The sequence below is a fragment of the Myotis lucifugus genome, unplaced genomic scaffold (genome assembly GCF_000147115.1).
Source record: "Myotis lucifugus unplaced genomic scaffold, Myoluc2.0 scaffold_10, whole genome shotgun sequence".
Classification (NCBI taxonomy): domain Eukaryota; kingdom Metazoa; phylum Chordata; class Mammalia; order Chiroptera; family Vespertilionidae; genus Myotis; species Myotis lucifugus.
The window spans coordinates 2,066,766-2,085,807 of record NW_005871058.1 but is presented as its reverse complement, the minus strand read 5'-3'; the positions used below and the strand labels follow the sequence as shown (position 1 = coordinate 2,085,807).

Sequence of the window (19,042 nt, the reverse complement as noted above, 5' to 3'; positions counted from 1 at the left end):
GAGAGAATCATAAGTCAGCTGCCTCCTGCACACCCCATACACTGGGGATTGATGCAAACCAGGCATGTGCCCTGACCAGGAATCGAACCATGATCTCCTGGTTTATAGGTCAACACTCAGTCACTAAACCATGCCAGCTGGGCTGAACAATATTTTATATTAATACATTTACTGCTGTTCTGTTGCCAAGGCATATGTAGCCCAGACTGCTACTTGTACAGAGTGCAGACCCCACTATCAGCAGGGGATGCACCTGCCAGTGTTTATGACATATGTACTCTAAAAAGAAAGATAACTTCCTGTACTACCAAGAGTGACAAAACAGAAGTTGGCCAGACAGAGCCTTATTCATCATAATGTTTGCAATACATAATGCATTCACATATTTTATTTCAAACCGAGAATTTCACTTTAAGAATAAGAATAATAATTAGGCTAACATACAATATTTTTTGGCACCCCAAGTTACCAAAGGATGGTTTTAGCATGTTTATTTTATCAAAAAACGTGACAAAAAGAAAACCACAAAGAAAGACCTAGAATCCTGCCACTCAAGGATAAATGACTGTTGTTATAGGTTCTTCCTGTCTTTTCTATGCCAACATAGCATATTATATGATGCAATTGTGCCCTTCATGCTTTCAAAAAGCTAAATTAAATTGTGCATGAGGTCCCATAAAATATTTTTTAAGCAGGTCGGGCAATGTATTTGAGCCAGTGAGCCCATGGGAAGAGGAGAGCTGGGTTGTTTACATCATTTTGGTGTAGAGACACATACCTATGGAGAGGCAAGTCAATGCCTCTTAAGACTTCAAATTTCCCCCCTTCAATTTACTGAGCATGGATCCCTTGATCATTGGAAGCAGAAAGGGAGGCCAGTAATGGAGTTCCTGGGTTCCTAGCCTTTCAGCAGCAGCACGGAGGCCACATGTGGGCTGTCTATTTAATAGCTGCCACCAGTGCCCATCAATTAGAATGCCCTGGCACTCGCTGTGCGGGCCTGCCATTGGTGGCATACCTGTGCTTTTTACAGTAGGTGGTCATAGGAAAAATCCACCATAAATAGCTCGAGCCCTTTGAAAGCATTTCAGTGTTGCAGAGGGAAAGTCTATATCTGTGAACCAGACAGGATCAAAGAGCAGCCGCGCTTGCCAAAGGGGGAAGGAGCTCGCTTGACTTGCTGGTTCAGAATCCAATTCATTTTCACATTGTCCATTAAAATATTTCCTTGGGCTTAACTTTTTAGAGTATCTGGTTTCTTCTTTTTGTTAAAAAGAAAGAAAGAAAAGTTTAAAAACAGCAACTTACAGCTTGGCTGGCATGACTCAGTGGTTGAGCTTTGACCTATGAACCAGGAGGTCACGGTTTGATTCCTGGTCAGGGCACATGCCCATGTTGCGGGCTCAATCCCCAGTGTGTGGGGCATGCAGGAGGCAACCGATCATTGATGTTCCTCTCATCATTGATGTTTCCATCTCTCTCTCCTTCTCCCTTCCTCTCTCTGAAATCAGTAAAAAGATATATTAAAAAAAATTAAAACAGCAACTTATATATCCCTGCTTCTTTAGTCCATCCTGTTGGTCTGCTTTCTAACGGAGACAATGAGATGACGGGAGGGAGGCAAAGAGCCACATTTCTCACCTGGCAGAGAAGTTGCGTGGAATGTGCCCTTTGGCTTTTGAAAAAGCAGAGCTGTAGTAGAACCTCACCGGAATAAATACCCATTTGCTCTAAACCTTAAGAGGAAGTGCTCAAGAGCTTCCCAAGGCCGGGTGCCTTCCGATAGTCACAGCAAGGCTAAGCTAGTTGACAGCAGAGGTGGCAGGCTTGTCCATGCTTGTCTGGGGGGCTTTTTGCTAAGAAATGCAGCCCAGATTTTGAAAGGGGAGGGGGGATTCCTTAGAAAGGCAAGGGGTATACTGTCATTGATGGCCAAAACTCTAGTCCTAATTGCTCTCCTGCCCTTGTTAAGAAATGGAAGAGGTGTTGACAGTAAGAAATATGAATGATGGGGTTGGGTGAATGTTGTGAGCATACAGCCAGCGGGAGGGTCACCAATGAGAGACATAGTGTTCCCTGTGGGTAAGACAGACGAAGAAAGCTGCCTGTAGAGTGCCAGGGCCAGTTCTTCATTTCCTGGCAGTGAGGGGAAGGGCCTTTTGTGCGGGTAGGAACAGGCTGCCAGTCAACTATATTTATGGAGCAGCTGCTGGGCAGATTTTGAAAAGAAGGAGGAGACAGGCCTTGTCCTCAAGAAGCTTGTGATCAAAGAGAGAAGAAAGCTCTCCACTTACTGTAAACCCTTCGCATTCACGATGGCATTTGGAATGGAAGGGACTTGGTGAAATTCAGAGCATAGTCTGAGCCTTGTCACTCTAAGTGTGTGTCAGGGACCAGCAGCATGAGCATCACCTGAGAGCCTGTTAGAAATGCAGAATCTTGAACCCAGAGTCAGGATCTGCACTTGACCAAATCCCTAGATGATCTGTCTGCACACTGCAGTTTCAAAACCACTAGAGGGGCCTGGAGGTGGTGAGTTTTGAATATTTTGAGAGAGCAAGCTACCTCAAAATATTCAGTTCAGTGAGTAAATTGGTAGAAAGGGCAGTTCATTTACCTGTGAGCTTCTTAAACACTGGCATCTCATCTTAGCCTCATTTATAAGCTCCGTCGTTCTTATAGTAGGAGAGTGAGAGTCCTCTGTTCGGTTCCCAGATGCTTCCTCCCCTCCCACCCCAATTTCAGACGTGTTCTAGAACATGACGCAGCCCACAGACCTCGAAATAAGGCCAATCCCTAGCAGGTGGCATGTGTGGAAAGACAACATGTGTTCGAGTAAAATTCTGATAATGATGGTAATAACCAAGAAGGGATAAAACCTATACAGGGTGTACCATGCTTCCTGCCCCTGCAGGAACTCACTCATCGCTGCCAACAACCCTTGAGATCATTTCTGCTATGATTTCCATTGCATAGGAGAGGAAATTAAGGCAGGCTCTGCTCCTACAGACAAGGCAACATCCACATGAGGCTCTGTGGCCATGACAATAATAACTGCCAAGCATCCAAAATGAAAACCATCCCCACACGCCACGATATTTTGAATTTAATTTAAAAAAAAAACAATTTGCAATGAATATTATAAAAATAAATATATTACAATTCGGGTGTTCTCGAATATTTTCAGCTGAAAATTCTTATGAAAAATGATTTTAAAGTTGGTCAGAGTTGCCACTTAGGGAAAACATTTTTTTTTTTTTATAGACACATGTGGCCATGTGGGGAAGGTCCGCCGCTTGTGTCTACAGACACTTATGGCGCACAATGGGTTAAAACCAATCAATTCAGTGGGGGAAGTGCAGTAATATCTCTAAAAAGGTCCTCAGTTTACTTCTGCTCCACAAGTATGAGCATCTGAGAGGGGAAGTGCAGCACCAGGCTGCAGAGCCCAGGTTCTGAATCAGGCAGACCTGGGCCACCCTTCAGGAGCTGTGGGACCTCGCAGGGCCTCAGTTCCTATCTGCAAAATGGGGGTAATTTTAGCACTGACTTCATAGAGTTGTAAAGATGATAAGAATTAATATACACTAGGTCCTATGTGTGGTGGGTACCAAAAACTGGTTGTGCTTTATTTATTCCTTCACTGCTGTAAAGTAATGGAGTTTCTATGGTTTTAAGAAGGAGAAGTTCTAGCTCTGCCTACCTACCAGGTAAGCTGCATTTTTCTGTTTTTCCTTCCTGCAACCTATCTAAAAATGTACCAGCATTTATATCCTATGTTTCTGTTGTTCTGACTATCCGGTAATGACCCATGCTATGTGGATTTCTCAGAAGTTGAATTAAGCCCTTTAAATTCTTGTTTTGTTTTGATTTGGGGCATTCAGACACGGTGGAAATGGAGAACTCATATTCAGGGCACATTTACAGTTTCAGTGTCCAAGACGATTTACTTTTATTTATTTGATTAGAATTCACCCTTGGCCTTACTTCCAAAACAGGATTTTAAGTAACTACAGTTTCCCTTACAAAATAGGCCTTTGTTTACATAGATGCTGAGAAAGTACGGCCGATTTGATAGTTTATGTGCAATCACCAAAGAAGCCCTTCTTAAGTTTTTTAAAATCAATTTACTGCACACTTAATGTGTTTTTGGCAGTAAAATGAGGTACCAGGGAGAAAAGAAAAAAATGAAAGATCCCTGTTCTGATTTTGTTGTGAGGGAAAAGAAACATAAATATACAAAGACAACTGAAGATTAATGAAAAATAATCTATACTAATAATAGAGGAATATGCAAATTGGTGGGACACCTTCACACAACGACCAAACAGCAGGCTGCGTGGGGTGACCAGGCCGGCAGGGGGGGCAGTTAGGGGTAACCAAGCCCCAAGCCGGCAGTGGGGGGGCAGTTGGGGGCAATCAGGCTGACAGAGGGGGCAGTTAGGGTGATCAGGCCAGCAGAGGGGGCAGTAGGGGGTGACTAGACTGGCAGGGGGGCAGTTAGGGGTAACAGGTTGGCAGGGGGAGCAGTTAGGGGCAATCAGGCTGGCAGGCAGAGGCGGTTAGGGGTGATCAGGTAGACAGGCAGGTGAGCAGTTAGGAGCCAGCGGTCCCAAACTGTGAGAGGGATGTTGGACTGCTTGTTTAGGCCTGATCCCTGGCAGTCGTACAACCCCCGAGGGGTCCGGATTAGAGAGGGTGCAGGCTGGGCTGAGGGAATCCCCTCCCTTGTGCACAAATTTCATGCACCGGGCCTCTAGTTAATGAATAAAGAATGTATTATGATGTGTTCTATAATTCCAAGAAAATAAGGGAGAGGAACAGAATGGAATCATTAGCTCTGAGAAAATAGGGAGGGGGACAGAATGTAATAATTAGCTCTGAGTGTCTTACGAGAAATGTCAAAAAGACAAATCAAGATTACTATCAAACAATAGTGGTAATAATTAATGCTGTAAATTATAGAGCTCTATCTACATGCCAGGAACTTTACTGAGCATTTTAAATAGGATTAGCACCCTAGGAGGTCATTTATCTTATTATTCTTATTTCACAGATGGGGACACCAAGCTGATAGAGATTAAGGAATTGCCCAGGTCACACAACTAATAGGGTGTAGAGTCAGGATTTAAAAACCTAAGTCTATCTGACACAATCCCACAAAGAGAAAAACACAAAAGGTCTGTTGGAAAGAAGATCATCACTGAAAGGTCAGAAGGTGAAGAGAGACACCAGCTCTAGAACAGAGGAGCCGCCCGAAGGGAGAGGGAGGAAGTGGCTGCTGACAGTGGCTTTGAATGCTAACCTCAAGGGCCCTAGACCTAACCAAATAGGTAACAGGACCCTCTCGTGTAGAATAACAGGATGAAATCCAGTTTGGCCTAAGTAATCCCTGCAGCTGTGGGGAAAAGAGACTGAAGGGAGCCCAGTTGGTGTGGCTCAGTGGTTGAGCATTGACCTATGAACCACAAGGTCATGGTTAGATTCCCAGTCAGGGCACATGCCCAGGTTGCAGGCTCGATCCCCAGTAGGGGGCATGCAGGAGGCAACTGATCAATAATTCTCTCTCATCATTGATGTTTCTATCTTTCCCTCTCTCTTCCTCTCTGAAATAAAAAAAAAAAAATTTTTTAAGAGGCTGGAGGGAGGAGAAACTTGTCTGCAGAGAGAGCCAGGAAGAGGTCCTCAGGCAATGGGCAGCAGAGATAGCATGTCAAAGAAATGGGCTCTGGCTCCTAGTATTCTGATATCCATGTGCTGAATCAGCTCACCCAAAGCTGAGAGCTCAACATTAGATTTCCACCTCTGCACTCAGAACTCTGAAAATAAAATGCTCTGACCCTGGGCTTTGTCTTCTGGTTGCCAATGGCACTAAAGATCCTTTCCATGATGTGGCGAAGAAAGATGCCATCTATGGAACCCGTGTCTTTCACTGATTCTTTAGCCACATTACATCCTGTCGTGTTATTGTCTGCTAATCTGAAAGGTTATATGTGTGGTTTTTTTGTTTGTTTGATTTTTAGAGAGAGTGGAAGAGAGAGGGAAAGACAGAGAGAAACATTGATGTGAGAGAAACACATAAGATTGGTTGCTTCCTGCACCCACCCCGACCAGGGCCCGGGCCAGTGAGGAGCCTGCAACCAAGGTACATGCCCTTGACCGGAATCCAACTGGGGATCTTATAGTCTGTAGACCGATGCTCTATTCACTGAGCCAAATTGGTTGGGGCTATATGTATGTTTTTTTCCATTTAGTCATTTTTCCCTACCTTATTACTAAATAGTAATATATTTATATGATCATCTGAATGAAAATCATTTTTTAATTTTGATTGGATTTTATACCCGAAACAAAAAAATTAGTGATGGAAGAAGACGTTGCTACATCCTGGCAGCCCTGCATCTCTCCTTTCTGGTTTTCTGTTGCCCTGACATCTGGCCCTTCTTCGGTGCCCACTCCTGTTCGCCCAGACTGACAGGGCGCTTGGCCTGCACATAGAAATGACTCTTGGGCCACACCGCCGGTTGTGAGGTATTGTCCTCTTGGCTTGGAAAAAGCCACTTGTGGAAAAAATGCGGAAAATCCTAGATCCAGACAAAGATAAAACTCCCAGGATCCCAGAAAGTGCCTATAATATAAAAACTTTGCTTTGATATTTGTCAAGAAGAAAATAATTGCAAAAGAGATCGCCTTTGTTAACTGCGTCTTCCTGCGCTGGAGGAGGAGCAGCTGGTCCTCACGCGCAGGTCGCTAATCCCCAATCCTGGGCATCCGCCGGGACTCAGCAGGGGAAATTCTATGCCCTTTGGTCACGGGGTGTGCCTTTAGGGACTTGGACATAGAATGTGCTTTAACAGAAGTTTCTTTAACAGACTTTACCGCAAGACTGCTCTATAATTCTGGATCTCTAAAGCCAGGTAGAAAACCTCAAAACCAGAGCTCTAAAACCTTTGGATAAGTGTAGGTGGAAATCTACTCCGGGCATATGACCCTGCCACCTGGATCTCCATTTCACCTGTGCTCTACCCATCACTAGTCTCTGCCACCTCCTGGAAATCTATACAATACCATTTATTTTTTATAAAAAAATTATTATTTTACCTTATTTTTTTTATTTTCATTGAGTCCAGGGAGGAAGAGAGAGGGAGAAAGAAATAGAAACATCAATGATGAGAGAGAATCATTGATCAGCTGCCTCCTGCACCGCGCCCCCCCCCCACACACACACACACACATACACTGGGGATAGAGCCTGCAATCTGGGCATGTGTCCTGACCAGGAATCGAATTGTGACCTCCTGGTTCATGGGTTGATGCTCAATCACTGAGCCATGCTGGCTGGGCTATACAATACTATTTAGATGCTCACCCCACATCATACACCAAAAGGCAGCATGTCTTGGGCCTCTTGATGCCACAGGTTGATGTTTTACCTGCTTCATCCCTCTTGTTAGTACCAGTAAGATGACGGCCTAGACTTTAGTGCAGCCAGGGGCTATGAAAAGTAGCTCTGTGTTACAAGAGCCTAACACTTATGTTACTCTTTTCATTTCTAGAAAATGAAGTGCCGGCCCCAGCTCCAGCCCCACTCCCGGAAGGTAAGTAAAGACACTCTCTCACCCATTTGGGCTGAAAATCCAGAATGTGTCTCCTGCATGATTTGGCCTTCGGTGAAGCTGGGAGCTTTAACTCCTATGGTGAAGGTGGATGACCACAGTTGTCATGGGTTTATAATAATAACAATACATTGTGTCTGTATAACCCTCTCACGTTTATCTAATTTAGATGACACACCATATACTTGTAAAACCCTTTGAATTATGCCAAAATTGTAGTTGTGCCGATGTTTTAGTGTTGTGGAGGCTGAGCCTCCGAGGGGCTGATGGCTTAGCAGGGCTTTCTCACATAAGCTCAGAGCAAACAAAACACACATCTTTCTTGTGAGAGTGGAGAGCAGATCTCACCTCGGTTCTGGAAGATCAGCAGCCCCTTTGCGACTTGAACTCTGCCACCATCAAGCACCTCCAGAAACTCCTCCGTGAGTTCCTAGGAAGATTTGGTGGCCTGAGTCTCAACATCAGAACCAGTTTCTCCTGTTCTTAGTATCCCGTTGTCCACCAGGTGGCAACAAAAAAAACAAGGAGTAAAGAGTTCCAGTGAACTTGGCAGGTAGAGGCAGTGCTCAGTGACACATACCAGGTAAAGCCAGCTTTTATACCTACAGAGACCCAAGGAAGAGAACAGGACTGAAAGGACTGACAGGCCTGAGTGGAATGTTAAACTCCCAGCATGGGTCTCCAGAATCATTTGTCTTCCATGCAAATGACCCGCAAGATAGAGGCGATGTGCCCTTTCCTATGAAGACATCAAAGTGCCTTCCGGCATCTCTTCCTCCTTGAACAGGATGAGAAACTGGCATTCCTTAAAGAATTATTCACACAGACTGTAGATACAGAGGATAAACTGATGGTTGCCAGAGGCCTGGATGGAAAAGGTGAAGGGATTGAGTGGTACAGACTGGTAGTTACAAAATAATCGTGGAAATGTAAAGTACAGCACAGGGAATAGTCAATAACATTCTGATAACTATGTGTGGTGCCAGGTAGGTAGTGGAAATATTAGAGGAAACACTTTGTAAAGTATAGGATTGTCTAACCACTATGCTGTACACAAAGTAATATTAAACGTAAATGGTAATTGAAAATTTTTTGAAAAAGAATTATTCATAGGGTATTCACCATGTGCCCAACTCTGCCTTAACCCTTCGGAAGGATACAGGGCTCTTTACCAGATTCTTATTGATAACTGGGTACAAACACACTGAACTGGATGCAGTGGAGAGTTCTTAGAAAACATTTCTGTGTATTCAGTGTGCTTAATGCGACATAGAAAATAAAACACAGACAGAGAACAGCTCAATAAATTACAACCACTATGTTGAAACATGAAACAAAACTCAAGGCAGTATGTGATTTAATGCATGTTACTTGAGTTGAGAACGTGGTGTGAAGACACGCGTGGGAGGACACTGTAGACCAGTCCAGCCTAGTCGAAAGCAGGAATTGAATAAGACCTTAGTTGCTAGTGATCTTTTTGCAATTAAGTGTGTAAGGGGATTATGAAGTTCTTCCGCCCTGGAGATCATTTTCTGGAAGACAGCTTGAGAAATCTAACTGCTTACAGAAGCCCCTTTGTCCAGCTAAGAATACCAGACCACATGCCCCAAACCCTTCAGTAGTATAGAAGAGTATTGCTATGTGTCACAATGAATGAAACAGGCTCAGTGCCATGAATTTAAACAGGGGTGAAATTAAGTTTAGTTTTCTTTCAACCAGTATAAATGTGTGACATTCTTCTTAGGAACTTCTCCTTTGGTATATTTCCTTCTTGCACATACAGAGTTATTTTTGCCAACATTGTGTACATTGAGGACCTACAGGCCATTACAGACATAACCTTTCCTTCTGTTCTTCAGATCAGTAGCTGTCACTGGGTCACTATAAAGTTTCCTTTATTATGCCATATTCCATAGTCATTGCACAATACTGACTTCCTGTTGCTCAAACAAGTCTCCTACGAAACTCTGCTCAAAGTGTCTTTATTAGTTAACTAAGATTCAGATCTATATTCAATAAAAAGAGAGAGAGAGTTCTTGCTTGAAAGAATTCCTTTCTTACATGTACCACAAGTCAGACACCATTTGAAGGTATCTAAACTAATGTGGTTTTGAACAGAGAGAAATGCAAAGTAGATGGTCTCCACTGATAAAATATGATTTTCCTGCTATCATATTGTATTATTGGCACTCAACTCAACCCAGAAGATTAATATTTGTCCCAAATTATTTTCTTTGAAACTATTGTACAATTATAGATTTTATACCCTGGCTATATTATATTATCTATATAATAAAAGCCTAAGCGAGTGTTATGGCGGAACGCCATAACAAAATACCACGTGTGGGCGCGCATGTACAGTGCGATTGAAACTTCGTGGCCCATGCACAGAAGTCGGTATTTTGTGGAAGAGCCACACTCAAGGGGCCAAAGAGCCGCATGTGGCTCGCGAGCCGCAGTTTGCCGACCACTGCCCTAGCTGGTTTGTCTCAGTGGATAGGCAGGGGTGGGCAAACTTTTTGACTGGAGGGCCACAATGGGTTCTTAAACTGGACCGGAGGGCCAGAACAAAAGCATGGATGGAGTGTTTGTGTGAGCTAATATAAATTCAAAGTAAACATCATTACATAAAAGGGTACGGTCTTTTTTTTTTTTTAGTTTTATTCATTTCAAACGGGCCGGATCCGGCCCGCGGGCCGTAGTTTGCCCACGGCTGGGATAGAGCATCAGCTTGAGGACCAAAGGGTCCCAGGTTTGATTTCAGTTAAGGGCACGTACCTTGGTTGCTTTCACATCAATGTTTCTCTCTGGCTTTCCCTCTCTCTTCCACTCTCTCTAAAAGATCGATGGAAAAATATCCTCTGGTGAGGATTAACAAACACAAACAAATAAATAAAACATATAAATAAAACATTTTTTTTAAATGTGCTTGTACTTTCCACACAGAACCAAATAAAGAGAAGGAAGCCGGAACTGCACCAGCAAAAGGTGAGTGAAGGGAGGGAGAATGGGGCTGAATTCAATAAAATTAGAAGCAGAAAGAAGTCAGTAACGGTTGCCAGAGGGGTTCCATGGAATTTCTCTGCATTATCTTTCATCAGCCCGGTTAAGTGTTCCTTGTTTTCATCTTCTCTGTACAACCCAGTCAGTATAATGGCAAATGGTGCTTTGGTCCATTTTTATTACACACATTTCTAAAAGAAAAACAACAACGATAAAAAAATACATATCACAAGCACTTGTTGAGATGCCAGCAAATTAATTGGTATTTTCTAATTTCCAATGTGCATATGAAGGAAAAGGGGTGTCTGGTCTTCTTGGGATTACACCAATTTGGAAATTCATCTGGATTGCCCAGTTTTTCTTGAATTGAATGTTTTCATGTCACTGTGCTAAACTGTTCCAGGTTTCACTAGTAATTTTGAAGGCCAGCATCTCATTTTGTAACACTATGTATTCATGTAGATTTATATGATGACATATAGATAGACAAGACACCCTTAAGCAAACATCACATTGCACCTCACTGATTTGGAAACTCATTTATTTCTGCAATATTATTGTTTTTTACTTTATATGTAGATAGTCTAGTTTTAAACAATGAATAATCTTTATTACATGGACCATGAAATACAAATTCTTTTGTGTCCCTATGGAGGAAGTCATTGCCACTTCTGACCATCTGTCTTAAGTTAAGGAGTATTAGTTTTCTACTAAAAACAGTTTTCATGGAGGCAGATTTGACAATTCTGCTTTATATGTTTGTATCATGACTTATATATTCATTCTTATTTGTGTAAGGAATGGCATAGTTTAAATTTTGGAATAACCAATTATTTCCTGACTACAATAAGAACTTTTTCTTTTTTTCTGGACACCACTCCACAAATGTTAAGTATCTTCGTTCTTACTATGTTATATTTCACTACCTAATTCCTATAATATTATTGTCTTCTATACCTGAGTAAAATACCTTTTTCTTTCTTTCAGTACATTGAACAACTTTTCTTCAGCTAACTTGAACTTACACGCTCATAAATGAACACATAATGCTGTTAGTACACTCTCTTTGTCCTTGACCTTCGGTGGCTCCCATGGATAGTAACATGAATATTAATCCTGGCTACATGAGACAGTCTGAAAGTTATTTGCTTATGGAATGCAGACAATGCAAACTCCTAGAACTCCTTCCATGAGATGGGTTCAAGGATGTTTGGACATCTGGCTGAAGTTATTGTAACATTATTCTCTACAAAGCTGATGGCATACACCTCTGTTTCCAAATTTGGAAAGATGTTTGGGCCAGGTTGTAAGGCTCAACCAACAGAGCAGATGATATAATCCCCGAGGGCAAGCTGTCAAAGTTTAAACAAAGCCTGTGCTTGACCCTTAATGTGAAAAGTCATCCAATTATATTTGTGTGTTTAAATGAGAAAATGACTTTCTGTATATTACGGTCAACCAACCAACCAACCAACCAGGCAGTCAACCAATCAACAAAAACTCTTCTTTATGGAGAACACAGTTTGATGAAAGAGCCAGACCAGATGACTAGGGAGGGAATCCTGAAATTAGTAGCCTTTTCCCCCCACTGACATTTGCAGAAGTTAAGCAAGGCCATGGCCACATACAGTCACATGCCCAAATCCATAAACCGCCATGTATCTATTTTCTCTACATGCCTAGGAAGAAAATCAATTTAGGATAGAAGGTGACATCCCTAAATAAAGAAGGTAGGTAAATAGAAGTTGTTTCTAAATATACAAACCTTTCAACTATTACCCACTTTCATCAAGGACAGGAAAATTTCAAAGAAAATACTTAAGCAAAGAATAGACACAATAAACATTGCTGTCTGTATGGCTGTGGTTGAGAAAGAAGATGTGCATGAGCAAAGCAAGATTGACAAGTGCAACAGACCTTTTCTGCAGCATTGACTAGAATGTCCTTCCCTGCTCTTCACCCTCCCCAACCCTCAGTCCATCTAATTGATTTTTAACCCTTCAGCTCAGTTTTACTCCTTTATATAGCTTTCCCCTGACTTCCATCTCCCTTCTTCCTTCTGACTTCTCTTGGACCTATTGCTTCTGTTGTTCAATCACTCTTTTTTCCACTTCCTCACATATTAATGGTTCATTTATTTCCCTCACAGGTGTAAGCTTTTTGACAGCCAGGCACCATGTCTTACCACCTCTTTGGGCCCCTCATCTCATTTTTACTAGTTTCTGCCAGAGAGTCACACAAGGCAAGCTCCTAATAAAGGAATGAACATTTGAATTTTTGTGCTGGCCTAGCTGCTGATCCCACAGACAATGGTAATCTAGATAGATTTTTATTTCTATTTGCTGGGCAGGATGATGAACACCCCATGCATACTCTTAACAATGAGGTTCAGAATGAGATGATGACGCTGTGCATTGAGTGCTCAGAACAGATAGATGATGTACAACCAACTCACTTAAAGCTATTGAAAATGGTCATGCCTAGATATTAGTACATTTTCACACTTAATTGGTCCCCTGTCCAAGTAGTTGACATATATCCAGTTGATAGCTCCAAGACTGCCACTGTTAAGAACATCATTCATACCAATGCAGCCTTAATATCCCAGATTGCCTGAACTGTTATGCAACAACCCGGAAATGTTCTGAACCTTTTTATGTAGCTGCAGAATATTTACTGGTTCTGATATAAATCTTACAAGTAATGCTTGTGGGTAGATGTGCCAACTTTTCATGTTTACCAAGAGTCTCTGTTTGGGAAACAGCTGATTTCCCAGAACGGGGTTTCACTAGTTGTTGATTTGCTTGTTTGCTTCTGGACTTTTCCATCCAGCTATCCTGTTCCTTAATACTGCCCACTTGTCCTGGAATTGAAACAGTAGAGATGGCAATTTGAAAAAAATGTGTTTAACTAAACAGCAATACCAGAATTTACATGTGTAAATCCCTTTAAATCACCGGGAGGCATTGTCCTTATAAAAATAAAGCTACCGTGACTTAGAATTCTTCCATGTATTCTGAAAGAATATGACAGGTGGCAAATTAAAAAAAAAAAAAGGTAAAGTACATATTCTCTTTTTATACCGTCAGTGGGCCAGAGAACTGTCTTTTAGTCTAACGTTCATTTATTCAGCAAGTGTTCAGAGGCAGCTGCGTACCAGGCCAGAGTCTAGTGCTGGGTCCTGCCCTCCAGGAGCTGACTTGGGAGCTTTAGAGGAGAGAATGACCATAGACAGAATTCAGTGCATTTCAGCTTTGAAAGCAGACAATTGTCATGGAGGGCCATGTGTAAAGAAGAATGTAGGTGTTTAAATGGGATTATACTTTTTTATGGTCAACCAACATTGAATCCATGAACATAAAGTAATGAGACTGACTCTCTTCTGTGCCTCAACAATGGGTTCTGTGGCAAGTGTCAAAACTGGTTGGCCCTGTGGGTGGTTGCAAATGTGCCAGCAGCATTAGAATCAGAGATTACTTTGACGATCAGTACTCATTTTAATGCCCAAGTTCTGAATATATATATATATATATTTTTTAATTTTAGTTTTTGCATCTTATTAATGTATAGTCTGTATATTTTTTGGTAAGCCCAATTGGGATAGTTACTACCTTTTGATAATCATGGCAAGAAAAGTAAAATCTTTCTTTTCCCAGTCATTAAAAACAACTTTACCACATAAACTATTGTAAATGAACCCTGTGCATAGTAAAGAGCTCACAAAACTTGAGTTGAAGCCTCTTTCTTTGGGAATGAGCGTGATTGGCAGAGGAGGAAGTAAATCAACAGAAGTTCCAGAAAATTTCTCCTAAATAATATGATTCTTTTAATTTAAAAAATGATTATATTTTTCTTAATTTAGGTCTCTTTACATCTGCAATAACACGATCTTCATGCTTCTTACTATCATGCTAAAATTTTTTGCATAATTTTACCTTTAGGTATCAGACAACCATCTACTAAAATGTCTCTGTGCTTTATGTGTCTTCTAACTACATATTTCTTTGTGAAGAAGTTTGTTAAAAATTAATATCACCATGGTTTTCTCTTAAAATATATATATTTTCTTATTTTAGAGAGAGGAAGGAGAAGGATAGAGAGAAACATCGATCAGCTGCTTCCTGCACGCCCCCTACTGGGGATCGAGCCTGCAACCCAGGCATATGCCCTGACTGAGAATCGAACTGGTGACCTCTTGATTCATGGGTTGATGCTCAACTGCTGAGCCACACCAGCTGGGCAATATCACCATATTTTGTGATTCTAAGACAAAACCATTATAAGATGTAATATCAATTTAATAGATTGGGGGGAGAAAAAACTTACTAAATATGTTTATTGTAAGATGAGTCTTGATTTCAGAAGCATCAAAATGTGAAGGCATGTATCTTCTCATTAAGAAAATACAATAATTTAATCAAATGCCTTAACACATGATGAGTTAGGGTTAGCCGTTGGTGTTATTGTCTTCCATATGTGGTTGTTGTTGTGCTATTTTTATTTTTGGTATGTTAATAATTACTAAAACTGATTACCCTGCTTGAGGAATTCATAAATCTGTCTAAATCAAATCAGGTGTTTACCTGAGGTTTGTTTATAGTCATATGTATTTTATTTTTTTAGATTTTTTTTAAGTATTTTTATTGATTTCAGAAAGGGAGGGAGAGGGAGAGATAGAAACATCAATGATGAGAGAGAATCATTGATCAGCTGCCTCCTGCATGCCCCCCACTGGGGATCAAGCTCGAAATTCAGGTATATGCCCTTGACCAGAATTGAACTCAGGACCCTTTAGTCTGTAGGCTGATGCTCTATCCACTGAGCCAAACATGTATTTCACATGTATTTTAATTTTATAGGCTTTTTGGACTTTATTCTAAAATCTCAACAATAATCTCAAGTTTGTTTTACATAAAAAATTAATGTAGAAAGGCAATTTAAATCAACCATAGGTAGAAGTTATTTTATGCTTAAGAGAGTGTGGAGAATTATAAGAATGTAAATATCCTATTATCAGTGGAAGTCTCTCCCTCAAATTTCAAATTTCATGTGTATCCTCCAAAAATCTCATGTAATATGAGACTAAATTCTTTCTCTCCTTTCCAGACATTCTTCTTTGGGAATTTCAGTTGCTTAAAGAATCATTTTTTTACGGTTTTACAAATGCTATTTTCCCATGACTTAAAGGCAAATAAAATTCTGCTTTGGTGAATTTCCCTTCTATGTAGCTAGGGGAGCTAGCGCAGCTGCTCTAGGTCCATGTCTTCATGTTTGCTGTATCATAAAGAGCCAAAACAGATGTGTATGTTTTCATCATCATTGTAGTCACTTTTTAAATAGAAAAAAAAAAGAGAGAAACTGTGACTTAAATTGTATATTTTTTTGCTTTGTTTTATTTGAAAATGTTCTTTGTATGATGCCATACCTTTCCCATGTGTGTTGTTGAATTAGGCACAACCCAAAAGATTTGGATATTCAATTTCCCTTCTAGCAGTAGAACCTGTTTTTCCATGGTAACCAGATTTAACCAGGCAACTTTTTAAAAATTTTAGGTCAGGATCCCTAAATCTTAACTACATTTCCTAATCTAAAGGAATGTCAGGACCAAAGTTTTATTTATTTATTTATTTATTTATTTATTTTTTATTTTTAAATTGATTTCAGAGAGGAAAGGAGAGGGAGAGGGAGATAGAAGCATCAATGATGAGAGAGAATCACCAATCTGCTGCCTCCTGCACACCCCCCTACTGGGGATTAAGCTGCAACCCAGGCATGTACCCTGGCCGGGAATTGAACTGTAACCTCATGGTTCATAAGTCAATGCTCAACCACTGAGCCACCCTGGCTGGATCAAAACTACTTTTCAAAGAAGGGAAACAGTCAACTTGTCCATTATATTTTCTAGCACGTTAGTAAATTTGGAAATGTATGTATAAGAAATCAAAAACTGTCAATTGAGCAGGAATTGCTGTTTGGAAGTAATGTTGGATCATCTAGAATTCTGTGGTCTGCAAACCACGGTTCGCGAGCCACATGCGGCTCTTTGGCCCCTTCAGTGTGGCTCTTCCACAAAATACCACGTGCGGGCGCACAAGTACAGTGCAATTGAAACTTCATGGCCCATGCACAGAAGTCGGTATTTTGTGGAAGAGCCACACTCAAGGGGCCAAAGAGCCACATGTGGCTCGCGAGCCGTGGTTTGCCGAGCTGCAGTTTGCCGACCACTGGTCTAGATCATTTCATGACACTCTGAAGCTTTGATTTAATATGAGGTGTCTTAATAGTCTAAACTAATTGTGCATGTCCATCCAAATAGTGTTAATATTTAGTTGACATCAAAACTATTCATTCATCAATATTTTGCTTATCTCTTCATTTTAATTTTATGAAAGTATGTGAATATTCTTAATCATTTAGCATTCCAAAGAATTAACTCAAGGATTCATTATACCCTGTGCACAAAGCAAACAAATACCCACAAAACCTATTTAAAATGAAGTGTTCATTCTACTCAAAATGGTTCTAATTTCTATATAATAAAGGAAGTTCCTTTCTAGGACTTGGTTGAGTTTTAAAACTTATTTTTTCAATAATTTTTACAGGACTTTAAATCAAGATTCTTTAACTAGTTCAGTAAATAAAAGTCTTCAAATAAGTTATAAGAATAAAATATTAATATTGAATTAAATTTATGGAAAATATTTTTAAATTACCAGGTATTTCATTTTTATGTAAAATTTTAATTATCTAAGACTTCTGAACTGTAGAATTCTACTGATAGCTCAGACATGCCTATACTTCCCCAAATGTACCATTGTGTGGAATGTTCATGGATATTCCAGAAGGAGTCAAACGTGAACTAAGTTTGGGAAATATTAACTGCTGTATCATTTCTTGTCTCCACCCCAATTGCTGGAGCATATTAGCACACTGACAGCTTTGAGATGTCCGTAATACAAGCACACACACAGTACAATAGAATGCAAGCATTTAACTTTATTTAACCTAACATCTTCCAAGCTTCTCTGACCACAGAAAGCTTCCTCTGAAGATCCTGAATCTCACAGTATCCAGCAAGTCAACTCGTGCGTTATGAAGATATAACATTAAGGTTCCTGAATATTATTATCCTAGTTATTTTGTAAAAAGTAATAATATATATCTTTGGTTGACAGTCTTAGAAATTTCAGGCTAATAAATACTACTTACTGTAAATATGCTAATAAATTATACATAAATGTGCTATTTTATCTCAAGGAATATTTTAAGGCACTTTATAATTAACAGTCATGTGCATGCATTTGCTGAATCCTATTTTATTTTATTATTTTGTTTAACTATATTTTTATTGATTTCAGAGAGGAAGGAAGAGGGAGAGAAACATTGATGAAGAGAGAATCATTGATCAGCTGCCTCCTCCAAGTCCCACACTGGGGATCTAGCCCATAACCTGGGCATGTGCCCTGACTGGGAATTGAACCATGGCCGTCTGGTTCATAGATCAATGCTCAACCACTGAACCATGTCAGCCAGGCAATATTTTTAAAATTATACAGCATTGACCAACACCAATATAATCTTGAGAAAGTTCTTATAAAATTTCTAAAATAATTATTGGTGAAGTTAATAAATATGACAAATTGATTTATATTAGTTAATGTTGACTTTTGTTTTCTATAGAAGGGAAATTAATCATGAGGTTTTCGGGGTGGGGGGAATAAGTTTTTAAACAATACACATATGCTTTGATGTCTGTGTCCAAATGATCATGGTTCATGAATTATGCCTCTCATTGATGTTAGCTACAAAATGAGAACTCAAAAATCACCTCCATTGTGGATTTCATCAAGATTAAAAATGTTAGCATCCTAACCTACAATCACATAAAACGCTTGCATAGAGTTCCAATTTTTAATTTACACTTTCATTTGGATTATCTTACTCTCTCACCCTTTTATTTATTTTTCTCTTTTGCCCAAAACACTCACATTTAATCTTTCAGGTACCAAGTCTTCTAAGGCTTACTCATCAGTTGAAAGTGTTTTGTGTAGTTTCTCCTCCTCTTTTTCAGATTTCTCTTTCCTCAGGATACTTGGGATGATGTCCTTTTCTCCTTGACTTTGTGTGCCTATTTCTTGTTTCAGATGAAGAGGAAGCCTCCCCGTCTTTTGTCCTGCCTCCAGGTTAGGATGATCCCAAACCCTCTCTTTCCCCCACTTTGTAATTTATTATTAACTTGCAGTAAAGGAAAAGAAAAGACAGAACACCTTGATGAGGCAAGGTACAGAGCAGGAGGTGTCAGAGCTAAGAGGAAAAACGATGGCTTTAATGGCAATTTTGTATTTTTTTTAACATGAGGACATTTTTAAAAAGAGTCTTTCTTTGTGAAATAAATGAGATGCATAAATCTTGGATACAAATTT

General features: G+C 40.2%; 1 protein-coding gene across 1 annotated transcript in view; it reads left to right on the top strand.

Moving 5' to 3' along the window:
- The window catches only part of MYBPC1 (myosin binding protein C, slow type), an 81,886-nt gene that overhangs the window by 13,032 nt on the left and 49,812 nt on the right, over nt 1–19,042 (top strand). Inside the window, exons 2-4 of the mRNA XM_023749869.1 lie at nt 7,557–7,598; nt 10,563–10,604; nt 18,764–18,802. Of these exons, the coding sequence (XP_023605637.1) occupies nt 7,557–7,598; nt 10,563–10,604; nt 18,764–18,802 (123 nt within the window). The remainder of the gene's footprint in view (nt 1–7,556; nt 7,599–10,562; nt 10,605–18,763; nt 18,803–19,042) is intronic.